This window comes from Sciurus carolinensis, chromosome 2 (genome assembly GCF_902686445.1).
Source record: "Sciurus carolinensis chromosome 2, mSciCar1.2, whole genome shotgun sequence".
Taxonomy (NCBI): Eukaryota; Metazoa; Chordata; class Mammalia; order Rodentia; family Sciuridae; genus Sciurus; species Sciurus carolinensis.
This window is the reverse complement of record NC_062214.1, coordinates 197596918-197614867: the sequence shown is the minus strand read 5'-3', so window position 1 is coordinate 197614867 and position 17950 is coordinate 197596918. Positions and strand designations below refer to the sequence as shown.

General features: G+C 60.9%; 1 protein-coding gene across 1 annotated transcript; it reads right to left on the bottom strand.

Annotated features, from left to right (window-relative positions):
* Nucleotides 1–1204: 1204 nt before the first annotated feature.
* Amn (amnion associated transmembrane protein) lies at nt 1205–10084 on the bottom strand. The gene is given in 15 exon segments (XM_047541144.1): nt 1205–1455; nt 1538–1631; nt 1711–1900; nt 1971–2133; nt 2318–2400; nt 2516–2555; nt 2557–2625; nt 2707–2786; nt 2789–2843; nt 2968–3074; nt 3077–3181; nt 3370–3457; nt 9058–9102; nt 9216–9334; nt 9951–10084. Coding segments are annotated over 15 exon segments (1380 nt in total). The 5' UTR covers nt 9994–10084; the 3' UTR covers nt 1205–1356.
* Nucleotides 10085–17950: the final 7866 nt, after the last annotated feature.

The window sequence follows — 17950 nt, the reverse complement described above, 5'->3', positions numbered from 1 at the left end:
TGAGGCAGGAGGATTCTTCAGCCCAGAAGTTGAAGACCAGCCTGGGCAACAGAGACCCCATCTCAAACAAAACTCAACTATACGATGATTGGTTGGTGGTGCTTTGGGAAAAAGACCGTGATTAAGGGGGAAAATGGAAGTTGTGAGACTCAGAGTGAAGTCACTTCTGTCAGGTTCTAACCAAAATAAAAATAAGGCCAGGAGATAAGGAGGGAGGGGATCTTGTGCACAGGCCTGGTGACAAGACTGTTCTCCAAGGCAGCTGGAACCCAGTGCAGCAAGTGCTTCCGCAAGGATGGCTGCTGGCCACCATGTTCGGCAGGCTGGCACCTGCCTCCCTGGAGCTGCCAATTCAGAATACTTTATGTAACCCTCCTCACTTCTCCTTTAAAAACTTCTTTCTTCAGCCAGGCACTGTGGTCCATGCTGTAGGAGGTTGGGGCAGGAGGGTCACAAGTTCAAGGCTAGTCTGGGTGATTTAGTGAGACCTTCAGCAATTATAAAAGACCCTGTCTCAGAAAATAAAAAGGGCTGGGGTGTAGCTCAGTGGTAGAGTGCCTCTGGGTTCAACACTCAGGGCCACAAACAAAAACCCTTCTTCCTCAACCTCCTTGAACACTGTTGGCCATAGCATGGATGCCCCACTGCAAATGCTCTGCCAGTCCCAGAGAAACATTTCATGGAGCATCCTATTCAGGCGGACAGGCGTCAAACACCCAGGGCTGAGAAGCACTGCCTCCCAGCCAAGTGTAGCCGTGCCCCCACGCCCAGCAGAGTGGGGACAGGCCCACCCTGCCTTTCCAGAACAGCACCCCTAGAAGTCCATGCCCACCTGACTGCCCTCTCCCAGGCCAGCCAGCCAGCCAGGACCTGGGCCTGAGTGGCTGAGGGGTAGGGGGAGGTGCTGCCCTGTAGCCAGTAGTCCTTGGGTCTGTCCCTCTCCCCCGCCTCCCGGCTCCACAGGCATCCTGAGTTCTCTGCTTGTGCCTTCTTTAGCACCGGGCACTTTGCTTGGTGCAGTCCTAAACCACTGGCTACCCTGGGCCCCTTTGCTTACTAGCCAGCCCCACTTCTCCACTGCTACCAGGCAAGGAGAACTGCCTCCCACTCCCCAGCCCTGTGACCCAGCAAGGGCAAAACCAGCCCAGCTCCTTATCAGGTAGGGGCAGAGGGGTGGGCAGGGCAGGAGGTGTTCTCTCTGATGGCAGGAGCAGAAAAAAACCTTTATTGGGCAAGACCAGCCTATCCTTGGCCTCCAGGGAGGATTGGAAAAGACTTAAGATCTCAGGTTTAAGGAGGCCCCAGTCAGAGACCCAGTACCCTCACAGGAGGGGTAGGAAGTAGGAGCCAGCGCGGTCAGGCCTCAGCCTCGGTGGCGAATAGCGGGTTGAGAAAGTAGCTGCGGCTTGTGCTGCTGTCCAACTTCAGGGTCGGGCTGGGTGGCTGAACTGGGGGCTGTAGGGGGACACAGGCTCAGGGTCGCTGCTCAGAGTTCCAGGCCCTGGAGAGCCCCCCGCGGACCTTCCCGTCCTCTCACCGGCTCCTCCGAGGTCTCTACGAAGAACACCGGGTTGCTGAAGCCCGAGGGCGTCCCCGCAGGGGCAGGCTCTGCGTCCTCCTGCCTACTCCACCTGGGGAGCGGGACACAGATGAGCCCCTCCGGCAGTCCTGCGCTTCCCCGCCGGCTGCAAACCTGAGCCTGCCGCCTACCTGAGCCGCCCGGTGCGGCACAGCAGCAGCACGGTCCCCAGCAGCGCCAGCAGCGCCAGCAGCACCGCGGCCACCACGCCGCCCGCGAGCCCCGCGCGGGACCCGGGCGCGTTCTGCCCCTCCGTGGAGTCGCCCCCGACAGGTGCGCCCGACTCCCGCAGGGTGGCCGACAGGACCCCGAGGGCCTCGCCTGCAAGGGAGATGGGCTCAGCGGCTGGCGGCAGCGACGCGGCGCCAGGGGACAGTAGTGGGGCGGTTACCGTGCTCCGCCGCGTCCGCCACGAGGGCCCGGGCCAGCCGCCCCGCGACGCCGGTCTCGAGTCCGCTCTCCGCAAGCACCACCTGGATCTCCGTGTCGGCCTGGCGCAGCCGCGACCGGCGCGGCACCCTGGACACGGCCACTTGCAGTTCCTGGTACTGTGGCTGGGGAGGGGTGAGGTTAGGCTGGGGCCCCGGCCCTCGAGCCCTTGGGGGCTTTAGGGACTGGGCACTAGGGGACAGGAAGCAGAGACGACCCCCCGAGACCCTGCAGGAGGTCAGGTTCCCGGCAGGGCCTTCAGAGGCTGCTGGGATGGGGCGCCCCTTCCCGCCGCCCGCGCGGCCCTACCAGGGCCAAGAAGGCGTCCCGCAGCCGCGCCCGGTACCGCTGCAGGTCAAAGGCGGCGCTGTGGGTCAGCGACACGATGGCTCCTGCGGCAGGAGGGCAGGGGTCAGCGCCGCGGACCCGGCCCGGTGGGGAAACGGGCGGGAGCGCGGGAGGGTCGCTCGGTCAACCGCCGCAGCAGCAGGGCGGCGGGGCGCTCACCGCAGAGGTCGCAGCACTGGCCCTCAGGCCGAAGGGCCGTCGCGGCAGGCGGCCTGGGGGCAGCGGCCGCCCAGGGGCTGCAGCAGGGCGGCGCAGAGCCACGGCAGCGCCTGCGGGGCAGGCGCAGTGGTCGCGCCGGGGGGCAGCGGCCAGCCGCCCAGACCCAGGCCCCACTCGCGCTGGCCGCTCACCTCGGCGTGGCCGCACACGCAGCCCGACCGGTCGGCGCAAGCCTCGGAGCCCACGCTCAGCGCTCCCGGCCCGTGAAGTGCAGGCGGCCCGAGCGCGACGCCAAGAAGGCGGCCAGGTCCTCGTCGCGCACGAAGGTCTGCGGGCGGCAGCGTGAGCCGGCCACCCGGCGGATCCCCGGGCTCCGCACCACGGGGTAGGTCGCAGGGGCGGGCGGGCGCCGGCCGGGGGGAGCGGGACCCCAGCCCCCTCGCGCCGCTCACCTGGCCCAGAGCAGAGACGCTGCGAACGCGCAGCGGGCCGGCGCCCGGGCCCAGCCCCACGCGGAAGGCGCCGTCGGGCGGGAAGACGACGTCGTCGTGGCGACAGGCACGCGCTCGGCGTCCAAGGAGAAGAAGCCGCGCGCCTCCTCCGAGCGCCACAGGTGAGGGTCAAGCCAGGAGAAGCGGTCGGGGTTGCGGAAGAGCGCGGGGGCATCTGGGGCGCGCATCCCAAAGTCGGCGCGGGGATGCCGGAGTCCAGACACCCGGACCGCCCGGCCGGCGCCACCGGAACGCGCCTTCCCCAAGGCCCAGCGACGCGCCCCGCCCCCAGACAGACACGCCGCAGGAGGCCCCGCCCCCGCCCGCCCCGCCCACCGACACGCCCCCGCCTGACCACCTCACCTGGGCTACAGTCCGGATCCGAGCCCGAGTCTGCGGCGCTGAATCCCGCTCCCGAGGCTAGCACGAGTTCCCCATCCAGCGGCAGGAGCTGCGGGAGGAATGAGCTGAGGCCGCGCGGGGTCCAAGGCCCGCCCTGCGCCCACCCGCATTCCTAGGGTCAGCGGGGAGGAGCCACAACCATGGAGCAGGGTGAGGTCAGGGCCGGGGGCACCACGCTCTGACCAAGACTAGCGGGTGAGCAGGACCTCGCCAGGGAAAGAAGGCATTCTGCGCGGGATGGAGCTGTAGAATAACCTGTACCAAGGCCCTGAGCCAAGAACTCTGAGCTGAAGTGGAGGCTAGAGGGTCACCTAAGCCAAGGGGGCAGAGCTTCAGGCTGAGGAGCAGGACCGAGCTGAGACCTGGGGACTTGTGGAGAGTTTGGAGCAGGGATGACACTTGCCAGCACCATGGATCATCCCCATCACCTCCCCCACCCCTGAGAAATTACAAGCAGAGGGCTTCTAAATATTAAAACAATGAACTAAATTTTAAAACAATGACAAACCACAGGGGGGCTTTAGTTTGGAGGAGAGGGCTTCCAGAGAGGGCGGGAGCATAGGGGGCTTAGAATTGGTCCCTGCTGTGTCCCCCATCATGGCTCCATCATGGCAGCCCTTCACCACAAGGGCCAGGCCATACCCCAGGTCTCAGGTGTTGGGAAACCTGGCAATAGGAGGGAGAGAACAGACCAACCCACTCTTATCCCCTGCCAAGCCTTAGGACCCCCACCCTTTCCATCCTTCTCCCACTGGGGTGGGGGCACTGGCTGGGCCATGACGGATCAGCATCTCAGGGCCCAGCTTCTCATCCCAACTTGAGGGGCAGGACTGGCTCTTAGTAGCCCTTCCTGGAACATAGTACCTGCCCAAAGACCAACCAGATCACAGACCAACAGCACTGTGACCCTATGCTGGCATCATAGACCAGCCAGCAGAAAATGCAGGAAAGGGCAGGAATCAGAAAAGACAGGGGACAGAGTAGGTTGTCAAATGAACCGGGCGCAGTGGCAGAGCTCTCCCAGCAGGAGCAGGCCCTGGGGCCAACCCCAGAACCACACAAAACAACAATAAAAAAGGAAAAATAAAAAGGAACCAAAGGGAAACATGAATAAATTATGAAAATCACAATGGTTCAAAGGACTAGCTGAAGCAGGTGAGATCCACATGAGAACTAGCCAGCTGTAGATGCCCAGTGACTAGCGTCCACCCCCAGGCTCCCCAGAAGACAGCAGGAAAGAGGAAGAGGAGACATGGAAGGCAGGCCCAAGCACTGAGACCCACAGGGGTGGGCAGAAAAAAAAAAGATTTTTTTGTTTTTGTTTTTTTTCGTACCAAGGATTGAACCCAGAGGGGTTTAACCACCAAGCCACATCCCCAGCCCTTTTAATTTTTATTTTGAGACAGGGTCTTGCTTAGTAGCTTGGGGCTTTGCTAAGTTGCTGAGGCTGGATTTGAACTTGCGATTCTCCTGCCTCAGCCTCCGGAGTTGCTGGGATTACAGGCATGTGCCACCTGCCTGGCTAGAAGAGCAAATATTTGAAGAAACAATGAAGATGAACTTTCTAATTTGAAGAAAGATGGAAAATCTCGAACTGAGTGCCTAAAGGGAAATTGGAAGATCCACACATGTAAACACATGACAGTACCATTTATATCAAAGAGAACATCTAGAAGCCTCAAAGAGAAAGAACAGATCACCCAGGAAGGAAAAGAAATTCAGATTCCTATTTCCCAGCAAAAAGACAGCAGAACAATAAATTTATATATTAAAGGGAAAGAATTTTCCATGTGGAGTTTTATATCAACCTCGACTGGATCAAGTGTGAAGGCACAATGAAAATGCCCTGTCATTTCAGCCTAGGACTTCAGAACAAGTGCTTCCCAAAGACCCACCCTGCAAACATGCTTGCATGATTCCAGAAGGAAAAGAAATCCAGATCCTTCCAACAGCTACAGGCAGCAAGAGTGGTGCCACACACTGGTAAGCTAATCGCCTTGTGTGTGGGGTTGCTGGGGATTAAACCAGGGCCTTGTTCTTGCTAAGCAAGGGCTCCACCACTGAGCCACACCCCAGCCTAGTGTGTGAGCAGTTCACAAACTGGGGCCTAGGGCTGGGGCTGGGGAGCGCTTGCCTGGCACGCGTGAGGCATTGGGTTCCATCCTCAGCACTGCATATAAATAAATAAAATAAAGGTCCACTGAAACTAAAAAAAATTTAAAAGAATACACAACAACCGGGAGAGGGAGCCCTGATGTGCACAGTGGGATCTGGAGGGTCAACGTGGGCTGGCGCTGCTCTGGGCAGGATATTGGTGATGTGGAGAATCTGCATGGGTAGGGCAGGAGGTACAGGGAAACACCCGGTACCTTCCTCTCAATTTTGCTGCAAACCTAAAACTGCTCTAAGAAATTGTCTTAAATTTTTGGAATTTAATTTAATTTAAAAACTAGATGGTCGCTGGGCATGGTGGTGCAGGCCTGTAATCCCAGTGGCTCAGGAAGCTAAGGCAAGAGGATCTCAAGTTCAAGGACAGCCTCAGCAAGTGTGCGGCACTGTTCAATCCTCAGCACCACATAAAAATAAATAAATAAAATAAAGGCATTGTGTCCATCTACAACTAAAATAAATATTTAAAAAATAAAATAAAAAGGACTGCGATATAGTTCAGTAAAAGAGTGCCCCTGGGTTCAAGGTGCAATCACAGTAAACACACACACACACACACAACGGTAACCAAGTAGGGTTCATGTCCCAACCATGCAGGAATGGAGAGCACTGGGGACAATTTCCACCTCAACACACACACAGCAAAACTGATATGACAGACAAGTCCAGGGTCTTGAAGAAGTCCCAGTTTGGTATGCTGCAGGTGTGTGCCAAAAGAACATCAATCAGTCTTGAGAGCTGAACCTCGGAAACTTCTGTAATGGGGCTGGGCTGGGGCTCAGGGGTAGAGGGCTTGCCTAGCATGTGTGAGGCACTGCTTTCAATTCTCAGCACCACATATAAATAAATAATAATAATCCATTGACAACTAAAACAATCTTTCAAAAACTCGAAAACAAAAAACCTCAGTAATGGGCTAAAAGGAGGAAATGCATATCTCAATCCAAGTAGAAAAAGACTGAAGCCAGGTGCGATGGCTATGCCTACAATAGCAGTTTCTCCAAAGGCTGAGGCAGGAGGATTGCAAGTTCAAGACCAGCCTCAGCAACTTAGCAAGGCACTAAACAATGAGACCCTGTTTTAAATTTTAATAAAAGGATGGGGATGTAGCTCAGTGGTAAAGTTTCCCTGGCTTCAATCCCCAGTACTAAAAAATAAACAACAAAACAACCAACTGCAGAATATGATTTTTAGGTATAGGGCACCACCCATGATCAAAACCAAGCCTATAAAGTACTTATGCATTTATCAATACTATGCAAGAAGGGGCTGGGGACCTGGCTCAGTGGCAGAGTGCAAACCCACCATGCGCAAGGCCCCCAGTTCAATCCCCAGTCCCATAAAAAAAACAAAAAACACAACTATACAAGATTTCTGTAGGGAACATTCTAAGATCCTGTAAAAAGGTTATGAAGGAGCTGAAATATTCAGAGAGACAACCCAGGCTCCAAAACAGAGGACTCCATAGAACAAAGCTGTTCCAGTCAACATTCCAGGATTTGGGATTTGGGGGTGGTGCAGTGGGAGCTGCCTGGTAAACCTGTTCTACAGTTGCTCGGCAACAATCAGATCCACAAAGAACCTTGTCACAGAAGAGGGAGGGAGCAAGTTGCCCCAGCAGACAATAAGATTTTCCATAGCGCCAGGACAGTGGACAGTCAGTGAACCTCCGCAGGCTGTGCGGCTGGGGCCTGGGGGAGGCTGGAGAAGGTGGGCCACTCTAAGAAGGGACTGAAACAGTCCTCGGGCGCCACACCCACCCACGCACCCCTGGTGGCAAAACTGCCCCTTGGTAGACAAACCACAGTTCGTGCCACTGAGACTGAGGGCAGGGAAGGGGATCGTTAAGCAAAGCATCAGAACAGAGATAAGGCCACGGACTTTGCATTTGGTAGATTAGAATGAGGGGTTCCTTGGGCAGGGCACCTGCAGGCCAGGCTCACAGGTGCTCAGTGAGAAGGCATGGGCAGCAGCTCACGTCCACCTAGACCGAGTCCCCACAACGCAGCTGGACTAAGGACAGAGAAGTTAGAGCCGGTGAGGGAAGAAGTTCCAGGCAGGGAGGCTCCGGACCAGAGAAATGCAAGGCAGAAGGCGTCGGAGTCGGCGGCAGGCAGCGCACCGGGCGGGGCGCGGGGCGCCGAGGCGCGGTCCGTCCTGCTCCCGAGGCGGCCGCTGCCCTTGGCCCTACCCTGGGTACTGCCCGCGGGTCCTGGGGCGCGAAGGAAGGCAGGGCACCGGGGCCTGGCCCGGAAGAGGGAGGGACGGGCGGACGGAGCGGCCCCATGCGTGAGTGAGCGAGGGATCCTTGAGATCGTCCCGAAGCCGAGGTCGGGCGGAGGGCCCCAGGCCGCGGCGCCCGCACACTCCGCTCTCGGCAGGGGAGGCCGCCAGGGGAGGCCGCCGCGGGCTGCCACGGTCGCGCGAGGGCCGCGGGGACCGGCCCGGGTTCGGGCGCCCTGGCCCGCTCCCCGCCGGTGTGCCCTGCGCCCTGCCGCCCAGCCCGGCCCAGTCAGTTCCGGAGGCTGGGCGCAGCCCTGCCGGCTCGAGGCCCAGATTCGATCTCCAGCGAGTCGTAAAAATAAAAATGAATTTTAATTCTCGGTGCGAAGCCACCCTCCGCCCTGTGGTACTGGGCCGGGCACTGCCCCTCCCCCTCCCAGTGGCCCCCAGGAGAGCGCCTAGCACTGGACCCCCAGCTCCTGCCGCCCTCGCTAGCAGGTGACCGATGCTGGAGGTTCCATGGTGACTGCAAAAGGACCCTGGCGAGGCACGCACGGTGAGGACCCCGAGGCTGGGAAATGGAGCTTAAGACGCTGTCCTTTCTGTTAAAGGGTGGACAGCAAATATTCCCGGTTGCCCGGCAGCACAGAAAGGGCAGGCTGCCGGCGATGAAACCGAGGGGCCCGGGAGGTGGACTTCTCGCACTTTTCCCGCGCTCTTTTCCCGCGCTCTTTTCCCGCGCTCTGAAACATCGTGCTTTCGATTCCCCCAACCCAGCCATTTACAAAGAGGAGAACCAGCCTCTCCAGACGCAGTGCTGGCCCACCCTGCCTTAAACGGAGGTGGGCTTGTCACGTAGCCTGTGCCTTAAGGCGAGTCTCCAGGCAAGTGCAGGATGCGGAGGCTACGGAAGCCCTATTTCCCCAACCCTCCCGATTCTCTAGAACACTAGGTTAGGTACTGTTGAGGGGAAGCCCCAGGATTATAGGGGTGGTGTTTCCCTGGAATGGGGCAAGTGGAGAGTCTTCCCCAGAGCAAACCTCATGGAAGACAGACTCCTAGGGGTCGGGGCCAGAGGCAGAAGGGCAGGGGGGACCGAGGTGCCCTCCCAGGCACAGCCTGGTGGAGGCAGGGTGCCCCCTGGCATCTCCAGAGGCCGGACACCTGTGGCAGGTCTCAGACACTGCCTCGTAGGGGCTCCCGGGCCTCTGCTGCCGGCCAGTCCCCATCCAACCTCAGGGACAGCCCTGGCCTTACCATAGCTGAGATGGCGTGACTTTCTCGCACCAGGACTGACACCATCTGCAGGAAGAAGGGGTGTCAGCTCGGGTGGTGGGTAGAGACTCACCACCACCCCATCACAAGGGCGTCAGGGTCCAAGGCCCATCCCTCATCCAGTAGGGACTTTGAGGCACCTTGTCTGCCGGGAACTGGACAGCACCCCCGACGCATGGTGTCCGGTTCTGGTTCCAGTTGGCAGGAGTATCGAAGCCAGTGTTGGGGACCCAGAATTTGTAGGCGGCCCTTGTTAGCGCTGGGGAGAGGGTGGCCAAGTGGAGCCTCTCTCAGGGAGGGTGATCCTCCCAGAGAGGAGCCGTAGGCCACACAGGTGGGTCCCCAGGTGGCCTGGCCCAGGCTCCGGCCTCGTGGGGAGGGTGTCCTACGCCTGGATCTGCAGAGCCAGCCCAAGCGTGCTCTCCTACAGGACACCAGGACACCTCGCGCCTCCCTGCCCTGCCCTGCCCCAAGTTTGCCCGGAGCTCCGAGGGTCACTGCAGTGACAGCGGGGGCGGGGCAGGCCGCACTCAGCTCCGCCCTGGGGTCAGGCGGCTTCCTGGAGGAGTCTGACCCGCGGGGAAGAGCTCTGGCAGGGAGCCGGCCCCAGGGGCGAAGGAGGAGAAGGGGATGCGGCTGGACCGCGGTTTTAAAGCTCCTGGGCGTTGAGGCGACGCAGGCCAGCCAGGGCGCCGGGCGGGTGGGGAAACCGAGGCCGCGCAGCAGTGGCTCCGGGTCTGGAGGGCAGGGCGCCAGCCGCCGCCCGCCCACCCGGCCTCCCCAGCCTCCCGGGCTTCCCAGCCTCCCCCTGATCTCGACCCTCGCAGGCCCAGGGGTGCGTTGAGGGAACCGAGGCCCCTGCGCGCCCAGCCTACCGCACAGCTGCAGCCCCAGCAGGACCCGGCCCAGCGCGCCCATCGCCTCGTGCTCCCGCGTCCCCGGAGACTTTGCCCCCGCGGCCCACGTGAGCGGCCGGGAGACCGACCGTTACACATTTACCTTCAGGCCGCCGGCTACTCCAGTGCCTTCTCGGCCTCCCCACACCTGGGCGTGGCAGGACCGCCCTGCCTGACCACTCGGCTCTCACGCTCTCCTCGGCCCTTGTCTGCCCACCCGTTGAGGCCGAATGTCCACTTCAGCAGCTCCCCTCCCACCTCCTGGCCTGAGTGGACTGTGGATGCCAAACAGATGGGAGTGGATGGGAGGGTTGGGAGTGACCTTGGCCCATGGGACTGTGGAGGTGAATGGTTAATGGATGAAGGGGGGATAGGGATGGTGTGCAGGGGACCGTCATGGCTGGGTGGTGGACAGACAGCTGGCGCGTGGTGTAGTGTGGATGCTGAATGGCTGGCTGTGGACGCACGCAGCCGCAGGTGGATGGATGATGGATGATGGATGGATGGGTGTGAACAACTGAATGCAGGAGGAGGAGGGGTGGTGGGTGCAGAGTGGGGCCCCAGTGGTCGTGCGGGGGTCTTGGGTGGTGGATGTGTTGGTGGACAATGGATGGCAGCCGGAACTCGGATGGATACAGTGGGTGCAGGTGGAGGCACTGGACAGACTGATGGCATGGGGTACAGCTGGATGAAGAATGGTGGAGGGCGGGGCGGCCAGTGGGCGGTTGTGGACAAAAGGTGCGTGGCAGCCTCCGCCGGGTGTGCAGGTGTGGATGGTCCGTGGAGACGGTCGGTGCTGGATGGGCACGGAAGCCGGGGAGCTGAGCTGCTGTGGGGCGGGAGACACGGCTGGGCAGTGGCTCTTCCTCCTAGTTTTGTTATTTTTTTTTCTTTTTTGTTTTTGCGGTGCTGGGGATTGAACCCAGGGCCTTGTGCTTAAGAGGCAAGCACTTTACCAACTGAGCTATCTCCCCAGCCCTCGTTTTGTTATTTTTAAGTTTCTGGTACTGGGGACTGAAGCCAGGGGCGCTCACCGCTGAGCCGCGTCGCCAGCCCTTTTCTTTTTTATTCTGAGTAAGTTGGTGAGGCTGGCTTTGAAGGTGCCGTGCTCCCCCAGTCGCTGGGATTACAGGTGTGCCCCTATGCTCAACATGGGAACAGGGTTAGGGGCACCGAGAGGAGCGCTGGTGGACGGAAGCTGTGTGGATGAGATTGCAGGTGACCAGACGTGAATAAGTGGCTGGGTGGACAGAGGACGGTGGCAGGTGGTGTGGGGCGGAGGAGGCCTAGACGTCTGCGCATGCGCACCGGGCCTGCCTGGCAAGCGGAGGATGCATGTGGGGGTGGGAGGCAGAGGTGCCCGGGCCGTGCCTGGTGGCAGCTGTGGACGGCGGGCCGGCCTCGGGGTCACCCGCCCTGTTCTGCAGACCTCCTGTCCTCGCCGCCTCTGCTCGGTCTTGCTTCTCCCACGCACAGGGTATTTCATCCAGTGAGGAAGCTTCTCGCCAGGGGTCTCTCTGGCCTCTCTGCGTCTGGGTGGCGCCATGACTCCCCTGCCTGGGGAGGGAGCCCACCTGTCCCCTCGGTGTGCTGGTAGGGTCACCTTGAAGCAGGGGAATCTGCTCTCTGTGGCTCAGCAGAGCAGTGCTGCCGGGAGGGGCCTGACCCCTGCCAGTTCAACCTCAGATCCCAAGAATGGGTCGAGGGTGGTGTAGGAGCCTACCTTGGCCCACACTGGCCCGCAGGAAGCTCCATCCTCCGTAGCCTCAACCAGGAACAAAGGAAAGAGATATTTTGGGGTCACCTCCAGCTTGCTCTGCCCCCTACTTCTCCTTGGGAAGGAGGGTTTGTGGAGTGGGCCTCCACCTGCGTCCGTCCTCTGCCCTGGCTCTCAGTGCAGAGAGTCGATGGGGCTGAGCAAACCTACCCCTGGGGCCCACGCCTGAAGTCCACTCGGGCCACCCAGAGTCTGCAGTTTCTGCTGCAGCAAGAGGACGAGATGGGGCAGAGCCTGGAGGCTCCAGAGGGGCCGATGGCCAGGCCCTGGGGAACAGAACCTCTGTGCACTGCTGCTGCTCCTGCCCGGGCCACTCCGAGTCTGCAGTGTGCAGAGGACAGGGCACCGGGCAGTCGGGGAGGCTTCCTGAAGGGAGAAGGATGAAGGCCCAGCTGCAGCCAGGGTGGAGGCTGGGCTGGAGGTGGCAAGAGGCGGGCTGGGGCCTGCTGGCCCTGGTCATCCCCACCCTGCAAAGGAACACATCTGAGCAGAGGCTGGAGGTGGGCCTGAGGATGAGGCCCCACTCCTGGCCATGGAAGCCTCGGGGAACCGGAAACCGCCGGGGAGGAGCAAAGGTGGGAGGGAGAAGTTGGGACCAGCCATGGATGCCAGGTGCTCACAGCAGGGCCTTGGCTGCATGCAAGGTGCCCCTGGCCCTCAGGCACACAGTGGGCAAATACTTGCAAACTGATTAGGACCTCAGTGGGAAGGAAGCAGGAGAAATGCCAACCCCGACTTTCCTCCAGTAACTAGGAAATCTCATGGCATGGCTACTTCAGGTACGGCTGGATCCAGGGACTTGGCAATTACTTCTGGGGCTGTCTCTCGCTGCTCTGGCTTACCTGCCCCCGTGTTGGTTTCCCTGTGTACACAGCCTTTTTCCCTCCAGCGAGGATGCAGACTTAAGAATGGCACTCACCACCTCCCTGACTAGGCTGTCACAGTAGGGTCCCCATGAGGTCTCTGTTCCTATTTCCACCTGTGCACCAGTTCTGCAGCTCAAGTGGCCAGCTGGACTGGCTATCCTAGTTCACAGCCCCCCTGAGGTGTGGGCAGCATGCGTGACAACCCTGCCATCCACACGGGGTGGGTAGGGAAAGGGGCAGGTTGACCGTGGAAGTCTGGGAAGGAAGGAGCCCACCAAGGCAGAACACGAGGAGGCTGGAGGAGGGTGGGCAACCACGGCGGGCAGGAGGGAGGGCAGTGTGGGAGGGGGACCGGCCTCGCTGGGCTGCCTTTGACACGACTGAGGGAGCCCGAGATGAGGAACAGGGAGGGCTGCGGCAGCCTGGGCGGGGCTGGACCGGCTGCACCGTCCTGGGCCCAAATGCTGGGCGGCTGCCCGATCACTTAGCCTCTGTTTGGTTCCTTCACCTGCAGCATGGGCAGCAGTGCCCACCTCACAGGGCACAGGGCAGGGGAGGCAGGAGCAGTGGGTGCTTCACCTTGGACAGAGGGAGGCACTGGAGAGGCCTTGGCCTCCGAGCACCAGGTGGGAGCCACCCCAGGCACGTCTGCCCCTGAGGGTGCGGGTCAAGGCAGGTCAGTCACCTGCCCATCCTCGGAGCTGAAGGGGAGGCCACAGCTGATCAGGCGTGCTGCTGTGGGGCTCCACGCCTGTTGCTCCTCTGGCAGGGCCCCAGCAAGGCCGGGCAGGACGTGGGAGCAGATGGGACAGGGCCACTCGAGTAAGGGCAGAGTGGCAGGTGGAGGCAGTTTCCTTGGCCACCTTGGACCCCAGAGAGGCTGGTGGGGGGTACTCAGTGCCTGGGTCTCAAGCTCCACAGGGAGAGGTCTGGAGGTGGGCAAGAGCCTCCTGGAGCCATGGCCACCACCTGGCCTCCACCCCTGGGTGTCCATCAGTGGTCAGAGTTCTCTGAGCTTAACACTTCAGGTCAGTGGTCCTGGGAGGGCCTGGCAGTCCAAGGTCACCAGAGGGTGTGTCCTGCTGGTGTGGCCTCTGCTGGCTGTGTCCATCCCGCCAGAGGGCTCCCTACACAGGCCTCCAGCAACAGGACCCCAGCAAATGGAACTGAGGGGTCAGCCCTCCTGGCCACTCAGTCCCACCCTGGCTGCTCCCAGCCCTTGGTCGCCAGGGCCTGGGAGTCCCTCTCCAAGGCAGAGGGGGGTCAAGGGTCCCAAGACTGAGTCCACTCGAGGCTGCTGCGGGCACAAGGGGGACAGGGATGGGAGGAGGCTGGTGGCGCCCCCTTCAGGCCTCAGCTTCTCATGGGGCAGTGGGCACAGGCTGGCCCTGCTCCAGGGCAGTGAAGGACCTTGCCTGGGTTGCCCAGCCGCCACAGTGCCAGGGCCGGGCGGTGAGAGCCCTCCGCTCAGCCTGATCTCCGGGCACTTCACAAGACAAGACTCGAGATGGTTCCTGCAGCGCTCCGTCTTCAGAGCACTGGCCACCAGGCCTTCGTGTCCTGTTGAAAATGGACTCTGACCAAGCACTGCCTGACTTGCCGTCGGGCAGTCTGTATGGGGGGTTCCCGGGCTGCACAGGGGTGCATGGGGACATGTCCAGGTCCACACGCGGGGGCTCCCTGAGCGCACTTCCTGTGCTGCCAGCCCTGCACCCCTGTGCTCTCCCCCCAGCCCTCCTCCCCAGGCTCAGGACCAAGCGGCCCACCCGCCCCTGGGCTGAGGAGGGCAGTCAAGGTCCCCCCTCGGGCCTGCACGACGCCCTGGCTCCAAGTCTGCTACGGGGCTGGGCCTCCTGCCAGCAGGCACCCTTCCTGTTCCGAGGCCTGGGAGGGGCGGCTCAGAGCCCCATCTCTCCTCTGGCCTCAACTTGCCCCTGCGCAACTCCATGATCTGGGCCAGATCTGACAGTGGCCCTGTGGTGTCCCCAACAGCACCCTCAGCCTGGGGACCTAGTGTAGGGTCCCAGGCAAGGCCTGCAGGCCTGGCCAGAAGACCTGTGGGGCTTGTTCCTGCGCCTGTCACTTCTTGCTGCCCAGGGGGCCAGATTTGGAGGCTGATGGCATCTCCTCTGAGCCTGGCCTGACCCAAAGGATTACCTGGAGAAATGGAGGTGGCCAGAGAGGAGGGAGCAGCAGCCAGAGGTCCCAGGCCCAGCGCCAGTGGAGTGACCAGTGTGTTTCAGAAAGGAGGCAGAGGTTGTTCCCCTCTTTACAGATGAGGTGGAGACCACCCCAGGTTTGTGGGGCCAGCAGCCATAGCCTTGAGGGGTGGCCTGGGGCTGGCCAGGGACCACGGGCAGGACCCAGTGTAGGATGTCAGGCAGCACCGTGCTCTCAAAAGTGGTGTGGAACGGTCACGGGCACTGGGGGCTGGGCACAGCCTCGAGAGAGTGGCAAGAAACCAGGACTCTTAATCAGATTTATTTTCCTCTAATAAGACAGTTTAGCATGTCAAAGTTTTGCATTCTACAGTCTTACAAACTTTAGTTATTAGCATCGGAAACACAAAAACATTGCAAGACCTCAAAACACAAATAAATACCAAATAAAACCACACAAAATATACAGTAAACAAAAATACAGAACATAATAATGCTATCGGGAAATCAGACATGTTGCTAACTCCTAACAGGATTATTGCTGAGCAATAACTCACACTGTTTCTTAGAAGAGCAGAGGACACGGGAGTGATCACTGGTCACAATCACTTGGACTGTCAAGAGGGTCCTCACAGTGAGCGCACTACAGACGGCAAGTTTTAAAACAGGCAGATAAAAATAGTCAAATGAGAGATTGGCCTTCTTTGGTCTTTGTTTCTGGGTAAGAGAACTGAACACAAGAGGTGGACCACCAGGAACTGACGCATCCTACCGAGGTCAAGCTGTCCAGTGGCTTCCACACTTCCCTCCCCGGAGGCTCTCCTAGAGGCTGCTATGGAAATCCTTGGATGTAAGGCCGGCTTTTGTGTTTTTCCAATTAAGTCGCTTAGTTTGCTGTTGAGGGTTACCTGGCTTGTCTAGGGACTACTCAGAACACCACCCAGCACCCATGTTGGGAGTGCACAGCGGTCCTGGACTTGAACCTTTTTCACACAAGCTCACAGACAGAAAGCAACTCGGGAAATGAGACACAAGCTCTGCTGGGCTTGTCCAGGGCACACCTCTGCAGGTGGAGAACACCCCGGCCTGTTTCCAGGCCTCTGGGAAGGACTGCCGACCTTGCCTCACGCATCCCTGCTGGCCCAGCTCCAGCCACACCAAGACAGGAACACTGACCAGGTCACCACTGACACCAACTGCACCTGACCAGGCCCTCATGGGCTCCTGACATCAACTTTGGAGAAAACGGAGCTGATGAGATTTGCAAACGGGAAGACAGGACTGTGGTCTTGGGCCAAGAGACAGATCTGGTGACAGACCCTCGCTCATCTCGCACACCAGATGCACAGGTGCCCCAGAGCTCTGAGCGCCCCCCTGAGCCGGGCGAGGGAGGCCCGGACTCAGAAGAGTGTGTATCAGGTCCGCACGGCCCTTCCCTACGCGCGCCTGACCCAAGCAGAGGGATGTCTTGTGGAGGGACCAGGCAAGGGGCACCAGGGGCCTGTGCTCCTAGACAGCATGCTGCCGCCCCTCCTGGCCAGGAGTTTCTTGGCTGGGCATACGATGACGGTCCCATGCCACTGCACGGGCATGGGGGAGAAGGGAGGTGTGGCCTGGCTGCGGCGCGGACACTGCTGAGGCGGCCTGCCAGCACGCTCTCCTCGGCTGGGCGTAGTTCAGTGTGTGGGGTGCCGGGCCTGACTGGGCACCTGTTCCACAGACGGTGCTGAACAAAGGGGTGACATCAGTGACAACCCCAAGTGGCAGCGTTTACCAGGATGCTGGTCCAGCCCTGGGCGACTGAGGTGATCTGGGGGGCGGCTGGCCTCCCTGTGGGACTGTGCCTGATGTCCATGTCCTCACCAAGGCTGGCCACGTGTGGTCAAGGGGAAGCCGAATCAGTGGGGCTCCAGATGGGCAGTGGGCCTGCGGTCCTGGTAGAGGCTGACAGGGAGTGGGAGCCCCCCCACTCCCCACGGAGGCTCCCTGGGGCAACAGCCAGCGGAGGAAGGAAGGTGGAGAGAGCAACAAGGGAGGAGAGGCGGGAGACCCTGGAGCAAGCACCCCCGCTGGCTGGCTGGGGGCCGCGCTGGGATGCAGTACAGAAGAGGGCGGCCATGGTGCCCGGAGGGGGCGGGGGTATATGGATCAGAAGCAGATGTGGCCCCCACACAGCCCTCTGCCCACCTGTGTCTGCGTGGTGAGCACGTCCAGGTCCTAACGCAGGCTCCGGGGACGGGTGTGGGGCGGGGTGGGGAGCTGCCTTCTTGCGGGGACTCCTCACCCTTCCCAGGAGCCCAGACACTGGATCTGGACCACGGAGCTGGTCTGCCTGGTCCTAGCCCTCGTGCCCTGGGTCCCTCATCTCCCACCTTGCACCAGAGCCCGGCCCTGCACCGTCGCGCACTCTGACTTCCGGGCTGCTCCCTTCTCCCACCATAAGCCCCGGAGCTGGAGCCCGAGGCAGAGCCCCAGGCCCACACATGTGTAGCCAGACAGCCCGCGGCCCGCGGCAAGAACGGTCAGAGCCACAGTGCTGAAACTGCACGGGGAGCAGAAGCGGGAAGTGGCACCCATGTCCCTAGAGAGGTGACACGCAAAGGACTCAGCACGGTTCTTCAGAGGGCAGGGCAGCTCTGTCCTGTGGGGAGTCTTTTGTCACTTTGGGTAAACGGGAAGAGCCACCCGACTCACAGTGTATGGACTGCCCTTTGCTTCTTGTGGCCGGGACCCTGTGAAGCAGGGAGGGCAGACCAGGCCAGATGGGCGGCCAGGCCTCAGGCAGGTGGACCTCAGCCCGAGGATGGCCTGAGCGACAGCACCGACTGGGGCACCGGGGAACGCACGGAGCAGCGCCAGGCCTGCCTGGGGACGGCTCAGCACCACCTGGGGACAGCGTGACAGCGGGGCCGTGAGCAGGGGCAGGGGCGCCCCATCACCCCACTCCCCATCGCCGAGCACAAGCAGCAGACTGACGTGCCACGCCCTCACCCCAGAGAACTCCGCGGTCCTCCAGGCACATCCCACAGGTGCTGGGGGAGAGGGAGGGACTTGGAACGACCCACCACCAAGCTCCCAAGTGCCTGCAGGGTCACACGAGGCCGGGCTTGGGAGGGGAGGAGGCGTCCACCAGGCCACGCAGCTCGCCCTGACCCGTGGTGCTGGGCAGGCTTCCCG